The sequence below is a fragment of the Osmerus mordax genome, chromosome 19 (genome assembly GCF_038355195.1).
Source record: "Osmerus mordax isolate fOsmMor3 chromosome 19, fOsmMor3.pri, whole genome shotgun sequence".
Lineage (NCBI taxonomy): Eukaryota > Metazoa > Chordata > Actinopteri > Osmeriformes > Osmeridae > Osmerus > Osmerus mordax.
Genome location: NC_090068.1, coordinates 11,268,239 through 11,281,401, shown reverse-complemented (window position 1 = coordinate 11,281,401; position 13,163 = coordinate 11,268,239). Strand labels below are relative to the sequence as shown.

Here is a 13,163-nt window from a genome sequence, read left to right as displayed (position 1 = left end):
TGGGAAATGCCCTATTGATAAACTAATCAAGACACAATCCAGACAGACGCAATCAATTTTTGCATTTCTTTGTAGTCAATGTAGATCAATGCAAACCATGTTAACTGAAACCACCACCACTTAGCCCCACCATGGCCCCTAAAGTCAGTATCCAGGCTGTTCTGACCACTGAAATATGTCTAGGTCTCCCGGTTCTAGTATTTGATCCAGGGTCTATACCCAGGACCTGAAGATGAACATTGTTTGTGTCCATTGCCTACACCCTGTACCCCTGCTGTAGAAAAACATGCCGCACATGTGCTCTGCAATCTGAAGCATGTGAGGCGAGGAGGGGGTGTGGGTTTCTTGGGAAGGAGGTCCATGTATGGTGGTTGATATACAGTGTGGGTTTTAATATAGTACATGCTAAAGTAATGCAGGAGGGTAGGTCAGGTATACTTTGAGTAAGTGTCCTGTCTTTCTGTGTTAACATGCAGTGTACAGAGACCAGTTATTAACAAAAAACGTTATGTTTATGTCTCTGCATGTGGGCGGCGGAGGCAGGGAGACAGGGGTGTCTGGTGTCTTGTCAACACGGCTGAGCACATTGTGTTCCTTGGTCTTCTTAAAAAGACAGACTACAGGAACAACATTTTGTTTAGCAAGATATGCGGGACCAGATTACAGGCTTCTCCTGCTCTACCCCATAGATCAATGATAGTGCTCTCCTTTAAGTTTGTAGAAATACTCTGATTAGATCAGTGTTCCTACTAATATAGTCTGTGATCTCGTCAAGCGGTGGAAGGACCTACGAAATTAAAACAAAAAGGCAGGTCCCTGACTTGGAACATGATGTCACTATTGTTATTAACAGACAAACTGATATCCAATGTCCCATATGAAAAGCACAAAAGCACTCTCCTTTTGTGCTTTACTTTTCCTTTTTAAACTTTCAGAGGGTAACTCTGTGCTGATACTGCTGATACTGGCTATCTGACCTGTAGCCTACCTACGGGATTGGGCATGTTGCGTCTCGACTTAACCTCATTCATCGGTTCAGGTTTAGCCTTCTATGAATGTGTGCAAAATCACAGGGTGAGGGATATTGAATTGCATTTGTATTCCATCGCTGACTCTGTATTGGGTATTCAAATTCACATCGCTCGACAGTGTCATGATAATGAGTACGGTTATGATTTGATCTTGTTCCTTTGCTCGTGCGGCAGAACGGATATTAACATGTCAGAGATCCGTTCAAGTCGAGCCAGGCTCTACTTTGTCGCAAAAACATTATATCTGACAAAATAGCCTCTATATAGTGTCAAATCTCTCCGAATGTATTAGAGGGTAGAGCTAGGGTAGTTTTAGATCTGAGAACGTCCTAGAAATTAATTTAAGTAGCTAATTCTGAATATATTAGATAATCCTTAATCACTTTCTAAATTGCTGAGGGTGAAGAGACAGTATTTAACTTTTTACAATGGCGACCTGCAAGCATGTAGATCAAAATGGTTGTGTGAATCCGATTCGTTTAGCCTACATACAGTCTAAATCCGCTGTTGCTCCGAATTGGTGATTCTTTGTTACACAGCGCCGTTCTGTGGTCAGCACTGTAGATGCAGGCTAAAGAAAGTCGTGAGTTCTTGAGTATTAACTTTATAAACAATTTACTTGTAAATGTCATATAAAACTGTATAACAAAAATGATATGCAGACTATCGTTTAATATATTCACAATTTACTTATGCAGATTTGGCCCCTTCTCTAATGTCTTGCGCATGCAAAACTAACAAGACAATCACATTCCAAGAAACAGTGCAGTAGCCTATGAATGCATCGTATTCTTTCAATTAATCTAATAATGATTTGCAATATATGCAAAAACAGCAAAATTGTAGGAAACGAAGGCTCTCAGTTGAGAGTGTGTCTATTGCAGATGGTTTGGTCCACAAGGCGCGTCTAGATTGGTTCTATAAACCAGCGAAAGTATTTGTTCAAATGTACAAATGTCCGGGATGGTCTTGCCGTGGCTCCTTATTCTGGAGATGGTGTTGTATGCTGGCTGCTTCATATGTGGAATAATAACAGCTGCCTCGCTGACCATCACTCAGGTAGGCCTATAACCTATAGTTTTATCATTTGAGCGATTTACATTGCAAATAGCCTATATTTTAAACATGAAACCTGGATTAACTCCGAAGGCCTATATCCTTTAAAATGTTTAACGTTATCATAAACACTAATGAGTTTCCCTATGTAACACCGGAGGATATCATATAGGCCTAGATTCAATTTCCCTATACAGAATTGGGTGCGTTTTAAATACTTAGACCCTATTGTTTAACAACAGATACGAAAAGGAGGGTGGAACCTTTTCAACTGTATGGGTTAGAGAATGAGAGTGATCATGAATGTAAAAACAAAATCTGGAATTCCACCTCTATTGAATTAGGCTCCTAGCTGTATCTATTCAGGGCCGTAGACAGAGGCCCTTTGTGTGAAAGGCTGCTTTAGCACGGCTGTCTGGTAGGCATGTTAATTGGAAAGCGTGTGTTTCCCCCACCCCTGAGCCAACACCGTCTCGGTATCATTGTCTATGATTATTTCAGATTAGCGGGTTTAGACATTTTTATTTTTTAATACACAAAAATAAACTTACTCTAATCAGTGGGCATATGGATTATTTTAGAGTAGCACAATGGCAAATATGTTTGTAAAACTGTAATTCTGTGCATCTATTTTTGTGTGTTCCAGGGTCACTTTGCAGGCCAGTGCGTTTTATACGGCACAGTTCTATACAACACTACAGGCAGAAACTTGGTCTTACAGAGCCCCAGTCACCCCTCCTTATGCTACTTTATTTCGGCCATCTCTGTGTGTGTGTCCATCTACTGCTTCTCTCTCACGCTCTACTGGATCTACACTTGCTGTGTGGACGAGGAGGTCAACAGGTGAAGTACCGCAACCACCAACAGGGGCGCCAGAGAGTCTAACATCGACAACAAATATCATTAATGGTTTATTAACCTCGTATGATCATATTATTGATTCAATTATGTAATTATCACATTCAATCATATTAAGAGTATTATATTAATTTGTATTTTTCACCTTTTATAATTATATTATATATGTCTTTATGTTATAATTAACATTTAGGCCTACTTAAACTGGATTAAAAAATAACAAAGAGGATGTTAACCGAGTTGCAGTTGTGTCCTTGTGATCCTGAATGTCACGTTTGATTCCTCCCTCCGGCCGTCCTCAGGGAGAGAGTGTGGCTGAACGTGACTCTGTGTGTTTGCGGGGTTGTGCTGTTCTTCCTGGTGGTGTCAGGATGCACCTTGAGGATTGGGAGAGAGCGTCTGTGTCTGTCGGCTCGCCACAACGTGCCATCCTTACACGGGTGAGGAGTGAGGGAACGGCAACGGATTCATACGCAACGGATTCCTCCTTTCAGAGACGTTTGTCACTGGGGAAACACGATCACTTGTGGTGCATCGTTCATTGGCCCCGACCACTGAAATACTGTTAACATTTCTGATCCTTGATTTTCAAACGTACTTTCCATATGCACAATTTATTATGTCCCTTTGGATAAAAGCATCCGCTAAATGAATCCAATGTCAAATGTGTTCCACCCCACTGTCCTGTGTTCTGTTGTGTAACTCATTTGGTTTTGTTTTAGCTGTGAAGAGGCAGAGAATGTAACCTGGGCCAGCCCCAATACTGGGACGCAGTTCTACTCAGGTTTATGCAGCTCAGAGGTGCGTCTTGGCATTCCCACTTTCAAATCTTGCCCCAAACTAGTTTCAAAACGCCTGTTAATAAACACATTTGAACTTTTTGAATGGTGCTGCTTAATAAGCGCTTACCCGATCCAAATGTAATGATTTGGAAAATGTGGTTTCTTCTTCTCTTCTTCTTTGTGTGTTGTCCAGCGGTCAGTGTGGGTCAACTTCTTCTTCTGGGTTCTGATCGTGGTGGTGGTGATGGTGCAGAGACGTCAGGAGATGCAGTCTGAGTCACTATGGCGTGTCACCGAGAGAGAGCCCTTCTTCCACCGCCCGGTCTGACCCCTGACCTCTTCTCCAGGTCACCGCACCCTGGATCCTGCATGGGAACCCTCCAGAATGGGTCTGAGCTGAGTGTGGGTTTTGAGATGTGGTAGGGAACCACTGTGAATCAGGTTTATCCAGATGTAATATAGTCTGCTACAGAAATTGAGAGGTGCAAAGAGCTGAATATTATTTTCAGCTTGGCTGTAGATGAGATTGAGAGATAGTGATATAAGTAACATGATATCAACAAACTGCCAAAGACTAATAGGATCAAAATCAATAATTGTCTTCGCATGACATAGTCAGACTTTCTTTTTTGGACACACGTGGAAGCTTTTTTATTTACAGGGTACATTTTCCTCTAACCCAAACTTTCACAATCGTCTGAAACTAAATATATACATTCTGTTAGGGAAATGCAATTCATTGAAAGAAGGTTGGTGCAAAAGTTTTGTTTCATGATAGACAATCATGGTTTCATTTCCACTCATTACCATGATATTTTAAGTGTGTTTGAAGATTATTTGAACAAATAAAAGCCTCTCATGTCATTTCTAAAATCTCACTACTCCATTTCCACCCCATCCCTCATCAAACCCCCCAACTCTCTCACAGTTGCCTGCTCAGTTTACGACATTGTCTTTCTTTCGCTTCGAAAGCCGCTTTGGTGTCCAGCAACTTCTCCAGGGTCCTGCGCATGGCGGCCATGTCTGCCTGCACGGCCTGGCTGTGCTCTCGCAGGCTGAGTGTCTCCTGCCTCAGCTGGGCGGTCACCACGGCCAGCTGGCCGCTCTGCGCCTGGCACCGGTCCTGCAGCCTGGCAGCCTCTGCCAGCACAGCCTCCACGCTGAGCACCACTGAGTCCACCTGCTCCTTAGACATCGGGATGGGTGGGTGGGGTGGTTGTAAGGGGTTATGAGGTTGTTTGGGTGGAGGGAAGGGGGGGTTAGGGGGGTCGGAGGCTGTTGGGTGGGGCTTAGTGGGGTGGTGGGGGGGTTGAGTGGTATGACACGGTTGGATCTGGCTGGGTGGGGTGGCAGGATGGGATATGACACTGTTGGAGGTTGAGGGTTACAAAGAAAACGATCAAGAGTTGTCAGACTCGAGGGGTATAAGCATGAGGGGTAGACGGACAGGGTGACAGACAGGGAGAGAAGTGTTGGATGGTAGTTTAGTGGATGGTGGGAGCAGGAAGACGAGTTCTCAAACACAGAGCTGAACTAGACAACCCTTAGGAGGAATACAAACTGAACTTGACTGGCGTGATTTAACGTCGCCGTACAGTTCACATTAAAACCACTTTCGAATCCACAGCCCTCCTCTTGTGAATGTTCATGAAGACTATGATTGACGGCAGCCATTGTCTTGATCATCATCTGCAAGCAGCTTACAGCTAATCTTATTTCTTCTGGCTTATTTTCTGGTGACAAAACTCCCACTACTCGCTGTGTCAACAGCGAAATGGAATAAGCGACTACTTGTATTCTAATTTAAATAGGCTTACATGTGACTGACTATAAATATAATCACACCAATGTTATGTTTTGTCCCTGTTCTGTAACTGGAATTCCAAATAGAAAGTATTATCCATGTACCCACAAATGATTTACACTAATCTAGAGAAGAAACCAAGAATGGAAAAATCACCTATTTGTTACTTACCACAACTTGAACAGTTTCACGTGTGGAAAACGTGCACAGTGTTTCCTGTCCCGAGATATTCCCTCATCTCTCAGGTCCCAACACAGTGGATGTCCAGCTTGTGTTTCACATGAGACGTGATGGGTCACAGCCCCGCCCCAAATCCAGATTATGGAGGGAAGGAGGGGAGGGAAGATGAGAGGAGGGAGAGGAAGGAGGGAGGGGAGAGAGAGGAGGGAGGGAAGATGAGAGAAAGGAGGGAGAGGAGAGGAAAGATGAGAGGAAGGAGGGAGGCAGGGGAGGGAAGATGAGAGGAGGGAGAGGAAGGAGGGAGGGGAGAGAGAGGAGGGAGGGAAGATGAGAGAAAGGAGGGAGAGGAGAGGAAGGAAAGATGAGAGGAAGGAGGGAGGGAGGGGAGGGAAGATGAGAGGAAAGAGGGAGGGGGAGAGGGGGAGAGGGAAAGCAGCCAAAAGGCATGAATGCACTTGGACATGCAGTTGTTTTCATGTCATCATCCATAGTTTTCATGTGAACCAAATCCACCAGATAAATAACATATTTCTGGCCATCATAATAATATAAATTGTTACTACAAATATATTATTTGACGAATATATTATCAACAAAAAAAGACAATGAGAAAACATTAAAGTTGACAGACTTTATTAGTGCTTCTGTGCCACCACCATACTCAACATGATCACATTCAACATGGATTTGTAATAGTTAATAATTAAGGAGTTGCCACAGTCATTGTCATGATTCGATGTGCTTTTGTATTTCACTAGGGTTAGCGTTACACACACTGACTTCACTGTGGTGCTTAACGATGCCAGTACATTATTACTGATCAATATTGGAAATTACCTGTTAAAATGTTCGTGCTAGGAGATTGCGTGGCAACTTTAAGCAAGATTGTGCTTAAAACATGCACCTACAGTAGGTGTGTTTGTATGAACAGCAGAGCACATATTAGCGTGCTGGTTTGTATCTGTATCTGGGTATTGGTATTTACTGTGTTTAGTTGTGCTTGGACACAATACGTTTATTTAAACCACATTACACTGAGCGGGTAATGCTGATTTATGTGCCGAGTAAACTAATCTAGATCACGACAATGAATGTAGATAGTTAGCAAGTGCTTTTCTCCAAAGGGATGTGCAGAGTGGAATCTTAACCTAGCTACACAGTCAAATACTCTCTCACTGAACTATACCAATTCCTCAGAAATATCAGAATTACCAGAGCTATCTGACAGCGACAGACAAAGAGATTTTCGGAGACAGTTTGTCTACTTGCAACATTAACAAATATGACGATATTTGATATGCGTCAAGGTTTCTGCACACACAGTATTGTTGATGGGACCAACAGAAAGACGAGAGAATGTGAGTATGGGACTGCAACCTAGCTGACCTCACACGGTGATGTCACAGTGGGTATACCTGAGACTTGGAGGAACCCCCCTGCTTTATAAAAGTGGAGAAGGACACGTGGCCGAGATTTTGAAAAAGGGGGGAAGGGGGTGTCGTGTTTCATGGGGGGAGGGGGTGTCTCGTTTCAGGAAGAACAGAGACGGAGCAACTCGAGTCGCTCAGGTGCGGTTGATTTCCCGCTCTGCCCGCCTGGTCCTCCCCCTGCTCCGCCTGCCGTGTTCCCCCTGGTCCAGCTCGGACAGGAAGGACCGCATGCGTCTTCCTGTTGATCCCACACATCCGTGGCACCAGCTCTGATCTCCAGTAGGACCCTTCAGGACTCATCGCATCACTATGGAGGACGTTTGTATACTATTAGATACTACTGAATGATCTAAACTAATACGCCTGTAGGTGAACATTTTGCATCTAGATGTTCCTATAATGTGTATTTCTGATCACATGTCATTACTGCCATCCTGTTGGGCAGGTATAGTTATAAGAGGATTGTTGAGTTTTGGACTGTCTATGCAATCATGCTGCTTCTGATGACGTCACTATATTATCTAGGTTAAATATGTTTTAATATTGATACACTGAAGGTAAATCTACTGCATTATAATTGTTCTGTCCATGTGCAACCTGAACGTTTAACTATAACCACACTGTTTTCTTTACAAAGACCAATTTGCATATTCGGCTTGAAAAGTTAAACTTGTCTTTCCTTCACAACTACCTTCTCTTACCTCCCACCTAACCTCTAAATTCAGAAAGCCTCTTAGATCACCTAACATTTCACGGAGTCACACATCTGTTGATGCTGGAGGAAACATGCAAAGAACAGCTTCCGTTTCGTACCAAGACGGCCATTTTGTTGTTCTGATGGTACTTTTTGCCCTGGTATTCACTTCATAGTTGTGTGTGGTTCTGTACTATAAAATAAAGTGCAACTCGTGCACTGTGCGCCACACAAGACATTTGACATATATTGTCCCTCACAACAGTCTTGTTATAATCTCAAACTTCAACCCGTTTTTCTGATAAGGAAGGTCAACCTTACAGGTCCAGACTGTTTTCCGGTCACCGTGACTAAACCATTCAATTCAACCATCTAACAGCATTCCAATCATGTCCTCACCACCAAACACACAGACCGTCCCTCTACTTCCTTATTCTACTCTTTCTCGTTCCATAGTTTCAGTTGTGTATATCACCTAGCCAATCGCAGTGTACATCACCCTAGCCAATCGCAGTGTATATCACCCTAGCCAATCGCAGTGTATATCACCCTAGCCAATCACAGGGGACTATCCCGCGTCCAGGTCTCCGCCTCCATGACAGCTCTCCTCACCGTGGACGATAAGAACAGGGAAGTGGAGAGCTTCCTGATAGGCTGGAGGCCTCTCTGTGATCCCCTCCCTGACCTCTGACCTCCCTCCCTCCACTTCCTGCTCCCCGTCTTCCTGCAGCCGAACCTCGTTCTCATCCTCTTCGTCTCCCACCAGGACCCCTCTGCCTTCCTCGTTGGTCCTCCGCAGCCCCAGAAACCCACCCCCTCCTCCCCCGTCGTCCCCCCGGCCTCCCAGTCCTCCTCCGAGGCTCCTGGAGTGGAACAGGCAGGCCTGACGCACCGTGTGCAGGCGCCCCAGAGAGAACACGCTACGGCTGAGAGCCAGCCTCCCTCCGCCCCCTAGCCTCCCCACCGTCCCGCTCCGCAAAGATCCGGCGCCCATCGCGACGTTGCCCCTGACGCGCGAGGGCAGCGAGGAGCTGCTTATGGACCTGCAGCACCTGGGGCAGCTCTGGAGGACGTAGCTGGAGTTCCTCCTCGTCAGGTTGTGCGGCGTGGGCGCCAGCGCGCCGGTGTTGAGGTCCATCAACACCGCCTCGGAGTAACTGGGGACCATCTGCTGGTTGCAGCGAATGTGCCACTCCAGTTCGGTGATGTCCACCGTGTTGACCCTGGAGATGACGCGCAGCCTGGGGCCCCCGCGCTCCCTCGCCCCCAGACCGTGACGGTAGCTCCCCGCCTCGGCGCTGTCGTTGTCGTTGGCGTCCTCGTTCTCGCCGAACAGCTTCTCCACGTGGTAGTGGACGTAGGCAGTCCGGTACTCCGAGATGACGCGCAACGGCCAGGACAACAGCAGGGCGGAGGCCAGCCAGAACACGTGTCGTCGGGAGAACCAGGGTTGCCGCGCGGGGTCGGGGAACGCCAGCATGTTCTCCCGGAAGTCGACGTTCTTCAGGTGCATGCCCTCGCGCGCCTCCATGTAGTCGTCCAGACCTTCGTTGTCGGCGAAGAAGCAAGCGCGCTGGGTGAGGTAGGCGGCCTCGGCGCGGGCGGAGGAGAAGGAGAAGCACTTGGTGAAGCGAAGGCGGGTGGCGGCGTGCTCCAGAAGCCCCAGGAGCTCCTTGGACACGTCCTTCACGCCGTGCCGGGTGTAGTCGAACTCGGAGCTGGAGGCGTGCGTGTTGACCCGCTCGTGGTAGACCTGCGTGGTGGTGTAGGCGTCGCCGTTGCGATAGCGCGTCACCTGACGCGTCCGGCGGACATAGTGGTAGCTGATGGCCTTCCACCAGATGCAGGGCATGGCCTGCTGCAGCCTCTGGACTCGGTCGTACACCTGGCTGATCTCAACCCTCGCCAGCGAGGCCGTCTTGGAGTAGCAGTGCCAGCACTCCACCAGGTAGACGATGTAGAGCATGACCAGGAAGGCCACGGGGATGTAGACGTAGCCGTTTGAGCAGGGGCTGTCGTGGTAGAGCCGGGCTCGGCCGCCGTAGTAGAGGCCGTGGTCGTCGGCGGCCATGACGGTGACTCGGTAGAGAGAGCACCAGCTGAGCGTGCCGAAGCAGCCGAACATGAGTAGCGTGAGGAGCAGGCATTTCCAGTGGGACTCTCGACACAGGGAGCCGGGGAGGGAGGGTTTACAGGGACGCTGCTACGGGGTACAGAGTGGGGGTTTGGAGAACAGGGGGTGGGGGAGAAGGGCAGGGGGGGACAAGGTATGGAGAACAGGGGGAGAGGGGCAGGGGGGGGACAAGGTATGGAGAACAGGGGGTGGGGGAGAGGGGCAGGGGGGGACATGGTATGGAGAACAGGGGGAGAGGGGCAGGGGGGGACAAGGTATGGAGAACAGGGGGAGAGGGGCAGGGGGGGACAAGGTATGGAGAACAGGGGGAGAGGGGCGGGGGGGGACAAGGTATGGAGAACAGGGGGTGGGGGAGAGGGGCAGGGGGGGGACATGGTATGGAGAACAGGGGGTGGGGGAGAGGGGCAGGGGGGGGACATGGTATGGAGAACAGGGGGTGGGGGAGAGGGGCAGGGGGGGGACATGGTATGGAGAACAGGGGGTGGGGGAGAGGGGCAGGGGGGGGACAAGGTATGGAGAACAGGGGGAGAGGGGCGGGGGGGACAAGGTATGGAGAACAGGGGGTGGGGGATAGGGGCAGGGGGGGGACAAGGTATGGAGAACAGGGGGAGAGGGGCGGGGGGGAGAGGTAGGCACACAGATATTTCGTTAGAAAGTTATAAATGGGAGATACGGTCAAGGCTCAGGGACAAAGCATGATGTTTGAAAGTGTGAGAGGACGACAGGAAAGATAACAATGGGTTGAGTATCGTTAGAGTTGTGAATGGGATGTCGATCAAAGCGTTGTGGTTGAGAGGGACAAGACAAATGATGATGAGTTACAGTTGCCAAAGGGAGGGGGGAAAAGAAAGATAGGTAGAAGGATTGGGGGGAGGGGTGGTAAACAACAGGAGAAGAGAGACAAGGAAAGGAGAGGATTAAAACCTGATATTCTGCTTCTGATAGGGAATGAAAGTCAATACATTCTGCTTCCCAATGTCCCCATCTGGACTGCCCTGCCCCGCATCCTTCTCACGCTGAAAACTAGATGCATCATCTCAGTCTCTGGAGACGTGTTCACATTTCCTGGCAGAGTGTAACACAGCCCCTCTTAAGCACAGGGTTTTAGCGGACATTGGAAAAGCCTGATGCTTTTAGACCTCATTAGAGTGGGGGAGAGTGCAGATTGCAGTCTTCTGCCAGAGGCAGTGAAAGGTACCGTGGCACAGGCAGAGTGATAAAGCAGTACATGCTTAGAATGGCTCCTGGACGGGACTAAGTGAAGGAAGAGAGGGAGTGGTAGGACTCTGAAGAATCAGAAGGATTCTGGGAGGAGTCAGACAATAACATATACATTTAGCTGATGCTTTTATCCAAAGTCATCTAAAGATGTATAGGGGTGTGATTTGAACTTATGACCTCTTGATCTGTAGTCAAGTGCTTTAACCACCGAGCTATACCCTCTCAAAAAGACCCCCTCTGTCTCAACCGTACCCCTTCTGCGTGTGTGATCTGTAAAAGGGCAGGCTGATGCCACGACTGAGGATATGGATTCAGCTTAGTGGAGGTGAAAGGGGTTTAATTGCACTGCCAGTCGTGGTCTGGAGAGAAACGCAGATAGAACGTCTATGTTATACTTACAGTGAGAGAGACAGAAATAATGTGTGTGTGGGAGTGTTTTAATGATGGGCCATCTCTCAATGTGCCCTGCACTAAAAAGCCAATTAGCTAGGAAGATAAAAAAGACTGAGAGAAAGGGAGTGGGACCAGGAGTTATAAATATAAAAATACTTCTCTTTTCCACTGAATGTATTGACAGTAGGACCGTGAAACGACTTTGTGCCACATTGATCAGAGTAATCTTCCTTTAAAGAGACAGTTATTATCCTGTCCTGATGGTCTAATCGCGTTCTCTCTGTCTAATGCTAGTTAATGTCTACAATAAAAAACAATAGTGTTGCTCATCCATACCTTGTGTCGGTTGGCGGCGTAACTAAGGCAATGATGCTTCACAACAAAGTTTACTGTACAGAATAATGCTAAAAGTTTTGCCAACCGCTTTGCACTAGTAGGCTACATCTGCCACTGTTTTGGAATCGAACAAGATTTCCTTACTTACTCGAAGGCGTTAGATGGAATATAAGAGCTGACTCGTGGTCCTTGTTAGTTAGATTACATTGTCAAATGTCCTGGGAAAGATTTGACCAGAATATGTGCGCTGCCCTAAGCATCCCATCTTTGGGGGCACTGCGAGGTGGAGAAATGGATGCAGTCACTGCACGTCCAGACATTACAGACGGCTAACAAGACATTACAGACGGCTAGCATTATGGAGCAAGGAACATTAATAAATGTCACCTGTGTTCGTCTTTAAGGTCCATACGGTGATTAATGATCATTTGAAGCCTTTAACCTGCTAATCTATCAATACAATTTTAGTGATTAATGGTTCCTCTTGTAAGATAAGTCATGTCGCATATCCAATATTTCTCCTCCTGTTCCAACTGCATTGCAGTTCAGTCTCTCCGTTAACGAAGGGCGACTCTTCTAGTCACCTTGTGGGGCACAATGCTAAAATCTACGAGCGTATGGTCTTGCGCTGGAAACTGATGTGAGCTCAACACTCAAACCCCCATCTCAAACTGCACAGCTTTTTGCGCTCAACATGTTGGTCTCGGAGTGGAGGATTTTGTTGCCACTTGACTGTGTTAAGGGAGTGTTAAAATGGTAAAATAACACATAGGCTACATGCTTAGTACACTCTAAAGCGCATATAGCGTGCAAGCACACAAAAACAGGAACCCACGTAGACACACAGACAAACCAACGTTCTACCTCTTCTCTCCCACCCCCGTTGAGAAAGGGCGCTTCTCCGGTCACGGTCACTGCAGGCATCTTTGCTCGCTCCTCACTTGCTACGGTTTGGCAGTAGATATCGGAGTTCTGTTACCCACGAAATTGGGCACAGTGTCCAGATTTCTTTTAGCATATGTTGTGTCAACATTCTGCATATCTAATTTCGATTCCCCACGAGCCGACGTTCTCAAGCAGTATCCTGGTTAGCCAAGTTCTCTCGGCTAAAACGGCATTGCCGCCTTAGTTCCAAACCTCTCACTTCAGCGTGATCATCTTTTCCGGTGATGATATCCCAAGAGCTTGCGTAGCGGCCGTGGTTCTTCCAACATTACTCATTTGTAACCAAAATCGACACAGGA

At 47.4% G+C, this 13,163-nt stretch overlaps 2 protein-coding genes across 2 annotated transcripts; one reads left to right on the top strand and one right to left on the bottom strand.

The window, feature by feature from the left end:
- Nucleotides 1-1,955: 1,955 nt before the first annotated feature.
- Nucleotides 1,956-4,596, top strand: tmem179bb (transmembrane protein 179Bb). The gene is made up of 5 exons (XM_067257547.1): nucleotides 1,956-2,090; nucleotides 2,734-2,930; nucleotides 3,248-3,385; nucleotides 3,668-3,746; nucleotides 3,921-4,596. Exons 1-5 carry the CDS (start codon nucleotides 1,986-1,988, stop codon nucleotides 4,053-4,055), a joined length of 654 nt encoding a protein of 217 aa, XP_067113648.1. The 5' UTR covers nucleotides 1,956-1,985; the 3' UTR covers nucleotides 4,056-4,596.
- Nucleotides 4,597-7,474: 2,878 nt separating this feature from the next.
- Nucleotides 7,475-13,085, bottom strand: LOC136963253 (transmembrane protein 151A). Its single transcript, XM_067257311.1, has 2 exons — nucleotides 12,784-13,085; nucleotides 7,475-10,038 (listed from the first exon to the last, which is right to left on the bottom strand). The coding sequence occupies exons 1-2, from the start codon at nucleotides 12,841-12,843 to the stop codon at nucleotides 8,404-8,406; spliced, it is 1,695 nt and encodes a 564-aa protein (XP_067113412.1). The 5' UTR covers nucleotides 12,844-13,085; the 3' UTR covers nucleotides 7,475-8,403.
- Between the last annotated feature and the right edge of the window lie 78 nt (nucleotides 13,086-13,163).